Genomic DNA, 10000 nt, shown 5'->3' with positions numbered 1-10000 from the left:
TGTTGATAGGTGGGCGACACAAAAGACTGACATTCACTCTGTTTATGTATCGAATGTCACATCATATGGCAACAGGCTTCCGTGTTATTTAAGGCACATTGCCCTGGTTTCAAGCTAATTTTGTAGGTCTGCGGAGCATCAGATTGCATAACACCAATTTATATAAGGAGTGAACCTTGGTGAGAAAAGGAGCACAGCAACACTACACCCTCACTAAGCCATGAGAGTTTGGATTTGTGAAGCCATGGATATTTATATAATGGACCATGCCCCTAATCCGCTCCAGTTGGTTTAAAGCCAGCGTTTTATGTTCTTTTTTAGGCCCTTTTTCTTGAGGAAATGGTTCTATTCTGAGAATCACTTCGCAACACGGAAACGCCCCGACGACCTTCTTTCACACGTCTGTGTGCATGTTACAGTGAATGGGCTCCAGCTAGGATGTCCAAAGGGGAACTCCATGAGTGAAAGTTTATTAATCGGTCAAAGGCTTTATTTGAAGCTACTCACGCCGTTGGAACAATATCTGCACCATTTCACTTTTATAATACACTACCATACCTGAAGGACATATAATGGACAAGAAATACAGGAGCAATTGCGAGAAAACTTAATCTAACACTTCCCAGTCTAAAGCTCATAGACTCTGCCATGTTGTTCCCCATCTCGATTGGGCAGCATAATGTATGCACCATTGCACCTCTGCAATACACTACCACACCTGAAAGATGTGCACACAAGAATGAACAAAATCTACTGTCAGTTTGGAGAAAATCTTAGTTCATAACTCCGACCCCTCTCGATGGCCTAGACGGCGACAATTTCTCCCCTATCTGAAATAGAAGGCATAACGCTGACACTATTCAACTCCTATAATAAACAAATACACCAGAAACCACTTCTATAATAAAAAACCACTCCTGACAGATATATACACAAACAATGAACAACAACTACTGTCGCAATTCATAGAAATTTTGGTTTAAAACTCAGACCCCTCTCGATTTCTTCCCTCTCTGAAATATAAAGCATAATGCTGACACTATTTTACTCTAATAATAAACAAACACACCAGAAACATGTGTACACATCCACAGAACTAGATTTACACACACAATGTAGAGAAATAATCGCTTCAAATTCAACCACGCGCGATGGCCTACACGGCGAAGGCATCTATTCAATAGCTGGAGCCAGATGTACTCGTCATCGTGACCAATCAAAACACAGAAGACAGTCCTGGAATGATACCACCCAACATGTGTTCTACTTACAGAGAAAGCAACGCATCAAAAAAGAGCTTCGGTTTTGCTCCAAATCTGTGCCATAGCATTCGGGAATTTGGGATTATCTTTAGATTTAGAACTGCTGATATTTGGATGTATGGGGTTTTATGCATGTCAGTAACTGTAACCTTAGTAACACAAAGGCTGAGAGTTGAATTAGCACAAAGGCTCTCGAATGTTGAGGGAATTTATTTTCTCATGGATGCTAAAAAGTCCCTATACATGTATTAAAGGCGACATTATTTATTTTGCCCTGGTGAATGAACGGACAGCAGACTGGCCATGCTTAAAAAGACACAACTCTTCAGAGAGCACCTCCCTTCCTAACTGACACCTTGACTAATGCCTAACTTGCACTTCAGCGGTTACATTCCTGCACTTCTTTTTCTTTCTATGTCGTTTTTCTATTTAGTATTAGTTTTCTAAGTAGTATTTATTGTTACACCAGGTTTTTATTGCTCTTAGCTTGACTGTTCTCTCCCTTGTATGTCACTTTGGACATCTGCTAAATGACTAAATGTAAATTGTAAATTCAAAAATGAGCCAAATCTCCAAGGGTATCATTTGATTTGGCACTGGGTTGGCATGGCGGGTTGTGGCCTTGGCTCTTCCTCCTGTGGGTCAGAGGCTATGATGTGGTGTAAAGTTGAGGATTACACGGCAATGGCACATCTCCCAATGACATAGGTACAACCTTTGCTGGGGTCCAAAGTGTCTGTACTTGAGTATGAGTATTTGAGTATGTATTATTGAAATGTATGCTTTCTATTTAATATATATACACACACACATACAAGTATATTTTGAGAAATTTTACTGTGGATAAAAGGACATACATGTCATTCATTGATTTGTACTGGTTTGCTGTGTAACTGTATTGAACTGATAGAAGTTATGTAGGCTCGAACATACTGCTCCTTTTCCCCTCATGCTTGTTTATACACCAATATTCCAATGGAGTATAACATATTAAGATGGTTGGCAATGGAGTATAACATATTAAGATGGTTGGCAATGGAGTATAACATATTAAGATGGTTGGCAATGGAGTATAACATATTAAGATGGTTGGCAATGGAGTATAACATATTAAGATGGTTGGCAATGGAGTATAACATATTAAGATGGTTGGCAATGGAGTATAACATATTAAGATGGTTGGCAATGGAGTATAACATATTAAGATGGTTGGCAATGGAGTATAACATATTAAGATGGTTGGCAATGGAGTATAACATATTAAGATGGTTGGCAATGGAGTATAACATATTAAGATGGTTGGCAATGGAGTATAACATATTAAGATGGTTGGCAATGGAGTATAACATATTAAGATGGTTGGCAATGGAGTATAACATATTAAGATGGTTGGCAATGGAGTATAACATATTAAGATGGTTGGCAATGGAGTGTATAACATATTAAGATGGTTGGCAATGGAGTATAACATATTAAGATGGTTGGCAATGGAGTATAACATATTAAGATGGTTGGCAATGGAGTATAACATATTAAGATGGTTGGCCATGGCCTAGAGAGGATTGACCTTTATTGCGAGATGCTTGCACAACTTGAGCAGAGGTGCGAACGGTCAAGGCTGACTTTGCGTGAGAATCGGTGAGTCTTGAGATGCACTGAAGTCAGTGGGCTTTTTCCCATGCTAGCATGACACAGGACATACAAGCTGTGTCTCACTGTAAAAGCGGGAGAGTTGAAAACTCTGCAGTGTGTGTGTGTGTGAGTGTGGTGTGTGTGTGTGTGTGTGTACACATGCTTCTTGTAGGGTACTGTGAAGTTCTTTGCTGTAGTACTTTTTCTCCCAATAAACAACTATGCCTTGCATTTGCAACAATTTGTTCAGTACCGGTTCTTCCATAATGCCATGGTGTATTTAAGAACAGTGACTTTAGGCAAGCCGCTGCCCGTTCAGCCATCCACTGTTAACAATGGCCAAACATTCAGACATTCAGGGTTTTCCATTGGTTGACACAATCGTCCTACGCCCTACCTGATAGGTGATCTGCATGCTACATTATGATGGCTATATAAGTGTCCCCCACAGACATTGAAGATGAAGGAAAACACAATCCAACTTTGTCGCCGTCTAGACCATCGAGCTGGGTTGAGCTTTAGACGGTTATTTCTTTACATTGCGTGTGTAGTTCCTTCATTGTGTACACATGTTTCTGGTGTGTTTGTTTAAAATAAGTGTCAGAATCTATGCTTTAAGTTTTAGAGGGAAGAAATTGAGAGGGGTCTGAGTTTAAAACCAAGATTTCTGTCAACTTCGGCAGTAGGCCTAGTTGTTCATTGTACATCTTTCATTGTGTTATGTGGTTTAGATCTACACTTCTTACCTCAATTGCTGCTAGTCTGAATTCTGTTCATATTACATATTTACATATTACATATTACATACTTACTGTACATATATTATTTATTCACTTATTCCACTTTACTTTACACTTATGCACATTCTCTGCACTTTTATTGCTATTTTGCACTTCTGGTTGGATGCTAAACTGCATTTCGCTGTCTCAGTACTTGTACTCTGTGCAATGACAATAAAGTTGAATCTAATCTAATCTAATCTATTCTGATCTAGATAATAACTGATTTTCCCACATTCAAGATGGTGTTAGAGGTGCATCAGGGAACATGGTGTAATTATGTGTGGTTGACCAGGGTTCAATTTTTCATCCAAAGCAGGTTGTCGCTTTGGTTGAAGTGTGTACCATTTTTCCCCCGACTATTAACTGCAACATACATAAACCGCATTACAGTATTTAACTAGAAAATGCATTTCCTGAAGGAAATACCATTGCATGAAATGCAAAAGTTAGGAAAGGAAGAAGAAAAGAAAGAAGAGTGAAAGAAGGAAAGAAGAGTGGAAGAAGGAAAGAAGAAAGGAAAGAAGAGTGAAGAAAGGAGAGAAGAGAGGAAGAAGGAAAGAAGAGTGAAAGAAGGAAAGAAGAAAAGAAAGAAGAGTGAAGAAAGGAAAGAAGAGTGAAGAAAGGAAAGAAGAGTGAAAGAAGGAAATCATAGTTGAAGAAGGAAAGAAGAAAGGAAAGAAGAGTGAAAGAAGGAAAGAAGAAAGGAGAGTGAAGAAAGGAAAGAAAAGTGAAAGAAGGAAAGAAGAGTGGAAGAAGGAAAGAAGAGTGAACAAGAGTGAAAGAGAAAAAGAGAGTGAAAATATTGAAAAAAGGAGATAAAAATGGAGTGAAGAAGAGAGATTGAGTGTGAGAGAAAGTAGACTGAGAGGGATAGAGAGAAAGATGGAGAGATGGAGAGATGGAGAGAAAAAAAAGTAGAGAATGGAAGGTGTCTTAATGTTCCTAGTTACAGTTAAATTGAGAGGGACAGAGAAGAGGTTCCTTGGATTTGGCGCAGGTGTCAGTGAAGCACAGGTGCAAGCCAGTTTAAAGACCCTATTATGATGTCATAATGGCCCAATGTAAGTCAATGGGAAAATTTAGATTCGTTTTTATTTAATATCTTAAAAAGTATAAAGTTTAGAAAAGTGAAAAATACATAGCATAAGTGTCCTTTACAAGACCTACGCGACAAAGTTTGAATGAAGTTTCTACGTTAAGCGGTTCGGGCTGAATTAATCGCAGAAAAAGGTGAGAAGAAGAAGAAGAAGAAGAAGAAGAAGAAGCCTAGGAATAACAATACAGGGCATTTCATGCACTGTATTTAAACAAACCTTTGTAATGACCGCACCCGTCTAGTAACCGCAGTTTTAGGTTAGGTCATGCCATGTAGTTGTGGTGCAAGCACAACTGACGAAGTTGTATAAAGTAGGGATGGGTATTTCAAGCAGAAATTCAATACCCCCTGCACACACACAGACAGACAAACAAATACACCCTTCCCACTCCATTTAGTGTAAACAAACATACATGAATGTTACAGCTGTCAAACGGCAAGAACACTAGGCTATTCGAGTTAAGTAGTAGGGTTCAACCCGTAGATACTCGATAAAATTGAGGATTTTGGGGCAGGGACTGGTTTCGAAACCCATTGTGTCTCATATTGGGAAACGGTTCATACATTGAACATTTCAGTCTGCAGATCACACACACATGGATATTCACACTATATTCAAGTAACTGTGTTTGTTTACTTGACACAAGTCTTTTACATCGACAATGAATTCACTCGAGGTGATATTCGTAATACTGACTAATATGGGTAACGTAAATCGAATAGAAACGTGTCAAAATCACCAGTTAACATGACAACCAGTTAAACTGGAACACCGGTCAAAATCAGTATGGTGGAGTCACTCCCCAAGCCATTCCACTCAGCCATCAAGTCAACTAGGTACCTAGACTAGGTACCAAACTCATCTTCATGTCGGTTAATTTGAGGATAACTCGAATACATAACCTGCTAAACTGAGTAAAATTAAGTTTTCCAGATGTACTGCTAACAATATTAGCTACCCGCTACCGTCTCGGCGTGGTAGTGACCTATCATGAACCTTTTCCCTACTCTAGAATGTGCTAAGGTTGAAAGTAGTAAATTAACGTTAATTTACTGAATATATCACAGCCCTCAACAGAGCGAATGTAGTGGTGTCAACGTTAAGTAAACAAGCTAATGTTAAAACACAAACCTCTTCTCTCACCATATATCTTTAAAGGGTAAGGCGTGCTACAACCCCAGGTAGAATACCTCAAAACAGCTTTCTGTTTTGGACTGAAGCTAGAATGCTAGCGTAACTATTCCGGATATCGGCCGCTTTGTTAAGAAATCGCTATACTATGTCTATTTATAGATTAACGTTAGGTGTAAACTTACCCAAACCAACGGTTTTCGAGAGAGATGTTTGTCCTTTTCTACTTGTACGACTCATTTAACACCGTAAGAAACCGTATTTCAAAATATTTCTGTTAATGTTTACGGTGACACGTTTTCGAGTAAGTTTTTAAATGAGTCGAATATCGTCACTCCCACTTTGTTCCACTTACCGCGTTGAATTCGTGATAATAAAATGCTTTTCCTCTTGCTTTGACATATCCTGGTTGAAATCTGTACAAATGCCTTAGTCACAATATGTTTTATCAAGAAAACGTTCATATCAATAGTGTTATTTTAGTTTAATTAGGGTATTTTGTGGGCTTGCTTTGACCTGATTCAGTTGTAGGTGCAGTCTATTCACTTAAACCTGCACAAAACAAACATGGCGTGATTATGTATGTTATGTATTAAAAATTAAGACATCAATATAAGGGTATTGTAATTGTACTATTGTTAGTGGAAATACAAACATTTTATCTAATTCAACTTTGTTTTAGGTAAACTGTAAACGCAACTACGGAAGGCGAACTTCTTCCGTCCAATTTCTCAACTAGTGCCTTTCATATTGACATGGGTCTAAACGACCAGAGTAATCGGATTTGATCTCTGTGAGCATCCGTACTTACATTATGTCATGGTATCTGTTTTGGCATTTGATATGACAGTTTAAAATGACAGTTAAACGTCATCTTGGAGAGAACTAATCCGACGGTACAACTTAAAGACCAAACGAAATATTCGTAGCGCCACTGAGTGTTCCACACTATTAGGTACACGCAAAAGTGCACTATAAAAAAAACACTATTTCGCAAGCTTAAATTAGGTCTACAGAGTTAATTTTTTCCACAAGTAAAGCTTAAATGCCATATTTTTGTGGGAGATTACGTTTCTCTCCATTGGTGTCCGAAGTTGATCACGAGAGTGAATGTAAACATGACAACGAGGTATGGTGCCGATATTCGACGTGTGCCGATATTCGACTCCGTTCCGCTAACATTCCTGTTAGCTAACGGTAAAGCTAGCTATCTTCATGTACACAAAGCATCAACACTCGACAAGCAACCGGCTTCAGAGAGGAAAGAGGAGGGTAAAACACCATACCAGATAATCCATGTACTGCCCGATTAATTGGCCGTGGTCCTCAAGAAAGTGCAATCCAATCAGCGATGATTGTCTGGGAAATATTTGGTGTAAATATGATGCATCCAGAAGTCTGGGTTGAAGGCTTTCTTGCAGCTTTGTATTCCCCGCCTTTCCAGTTGAAAAAATATGAAGTAACTGTAGTTTGAGACAGCTATTTGGTATCCCTGAGCATGCGAGGTAATACAAGTGTATGGTACTCGCGAGAGATCAAACTCTCTTTGTTATATCTAATGCATATCTCCCCCTTCTCCCGTGTTTACTTTGGTACCGAGTTTGGCTGAGGCTGTAGTGATAGCTAGCTGCAATGTTGCAGGAACTATGGAAATCCCTTTTTCAGATCTTACGTAGCGCGATCGAAGACTGTCGAGAAGTAACAAGACGTACGTCAATGGATTTGTAGAGAAACCGGGCACTCGAAAGCCAGGAAATTTCAGGCAAAATGCACTTGTACTGACTACTTGGTAATAAGAATCAGTGTATCCTTGCCACTTTATAAGTACTCGATCTTAGATGGTTAAATGGGTGTTAACCATGTTTTGTGAAAAGCAAAGAGAGTGGTCAGTCTTGTTTTGTATTTTCTTTGGCTACCATCATTCATGATGCCGGGTTCTTCAGCCGTCACGTGATCGAGGTGTTTCTTGCTATCTTTGTTTCTACTGCCATCTAGAGGCGGTACTGAAAATGTCCATTTGCACGTCATAAAGTTTTTTTAGGGCCTACAGGTAGCCTTCGTCAATGAAAACACATCCCATCCATTCAAGACTTCTTATTCATTCTTTAGGCACATGTTGTCATCCACATCCAGCTAACTGATTGCTATACACGCAAATATATCCGTCACAAAGTAGGCTAGGCCTAAGGTCAAGACAACTTTTCACGTGACCTTTCTACCAAGTTCAATTTTGATAAATTGGAGGAGGGTCCATATCACTTAAATGCAAAAATGAGAGTTAGTATCTAATGACATTCTTTTATAGCAATGTTTATTTATTTTTAGGTAAGTAAATGTCAGCTAAAGGATAAACTCTGTTGAGGATTTTGTAAACTCCAGCACATTGTTACAGTAGATACAATGTTTTGTGAAAAGCAAAGAGAGTGGTCAGTCTTGTTTTGTATTTTCTTTGGCTACCATCATTGTAAAATTATGCACTTTGACACTCAAGAAGCATTATACCATGACAGACTGGCAATTAGCTATTGCAAATTAAAATCTCTTTAGTATAATGGTTGTGATCATTATTAGAAAAGCCTACTTTTCACCCACCACTTATCTACCAAGCACAGCATTTTTGCTGCAGACAAAGTAGATTTGTTTAACAAAACTAACACTTTGGGTGAACAGGCAAGAAGATTATATACCACTTATATACATATACAAAAGTAGGCTACTATTATTATACCAATGCAGTCTTGACTTTTGAAACATAACATTAAATACCATCTGATCAGAGGGAAAAAGCTCAGACTCCCATTCCAAATAACTTCCATTATATGTATTTTTGCATGACATGCTGTATGACAGTGAAGTCAAAGGTTGTACACGACTTTTACATGATTAGGATTCTTTTTACATGTAGCCTGTACTAACTGCAAAGAAAAGTCCGTGGAGCATCATAAGTTGCAATGCATCAAAACATACGATTTCTGTCCAGAAAGAAAAGACGATCTGTACTCTCTGTTTAATTGTTCCGATTGGCTCCACCCACGAGTTGTCGGGCTAGTTAGAATACGTATGACTGATACTGTTGCCGTTCCGAAGCATCTGGAACTCGAGTTCGAACGCCTGGCCTCAGCAAAATTCTTTGGGCATACCCCAAACTCCATAAGCAGGCCTATTTGATGCAATCATTTTTGGTTCTTTCTTTTTAAAATCCACTGACAGCAAAGAGCACAAAAACAACGTACACGAAGCGGGATACGCTGTATGGTACGTGGGTTGTAAGGTACTGTTACGAGTGTTGTTCATAGTCTGTTCGCCACGGTTCTGCCCGTCTGCGGCTAAGCCTATAGTATGGCGCTGAGAGCGAAAGCTTTGTATGATTTCAATGCCGAAAACCCAGGAGAGATATCAGTAAGAGAAAACGAACTTTTAACTTTATACAGCGAAGAAGTTGTCGAAGGATGGTTAGAGGGAACTAATGGCAGGGGGGAGACCGGACTCTTCCCAGCCTCATACGTGGAAATTCTGAGCAGTCATCTCGACGCAAATATTTCGCAGAACAACAACGGCACATCTGGAGATGGGTATTATGGAGACCATTCTACAAGTAGCCACGAAAGTCACCCCGTCGAAGTGCCGAAGACCTCCACCCCCACCCATTCGGCTTCTTATCCTGCACAAGCACACCAAAGGAACAGTTATCAGACAAGTCAAGGGAGCGACGACGATTGGGACGATGACTGGGATGACAGTTCAACAGTGGCAGACGAGCCATCCGTCAGTCGGAATAAAGATGGACAATCTGGATATTCATTAAATACCTCACCACGTTCGCAACAGCAAAAAGGTGGGACTGCAACTGTGGGTAGAAATCTCAACAGGTTTTCAACTTTTGTGAAATCTGGAGGAGAGGCATTCCTACTGGGTGAAGCATCTGGATTTGTCAAAGATGGTGACAAGATCTTTGTTGTCATGGGTGACTGTGGCCCGGAGTGGCAGGAGAACCCTTATCCCTTCTCATGCAGCATCGATGACCCCACGAAGCAGTCCAAATTCAAAGGGATGAAAACGTACATGTCTTACAAGCTTACTCCAAGTCACACACAAA

At 39.6% G+C, this 10000-nt stretch overlaps 2 protein-coding genes across 2 annotated transcripts in view; one reads left to right on the top strand and one right to left on the bottom strand.

Moving 5' to 3' along the window:
• arl15b (ADP-ribosylation factor-like 15b) overlaps positions 1–7561 on the bottom strand; it is a 63810-nt gene extending 56249 nt beyond the window's left edge. The window contains exon 1 of the mRNA XM_080841995.1: positions 7191–7561. Coding sequence (XP_080698121.1) covers positions 7191–7202 — 12 coding nt within the window. The 5' untranslated portion in view covers positions 7203–7561. The remainder of the gene's footprint in view (positions 1–7190) is intronic.
• Positions 7562–9063: 1502 nt separating this feature from the next.
• Positions 9064–10000, top strand: part of snx18b (sorting nexin 18b) — a gene marked incomplete at its 3' end in the record, with an annotated part of 3777 nt that continues 2840 nt past the window's right edge. The window contains exon 1 of the mRNA XM_080842684.1: positions 9064–10000. This exon is cut by the window's right edge and continues 696 nt beyond it. Coding sequence (XP_080698810.1) covers positions 9244–10000 — 757 coding nt within the window. The 5' untranslated portion in view covers positions 9064–9243.

The sequence above is a fragment of the Sprattus sprattus genome (assembly GCF_963457725.1).
Source record: "Sprattus sprattus genome assembly, chromosome: 7".
Classification (NCBI taxonomy): domain Eukaryota; kingdom Metazoa; phylum Chordata; class Actinopteri; order Clupeiformes; family Clupeidae; genus Sprattus; species Sprattus sprattus.
Note: the sequence above shows the minus strand (reverse complement) of the source record. Positions and strands in the feature narration are given on the sequence as shown.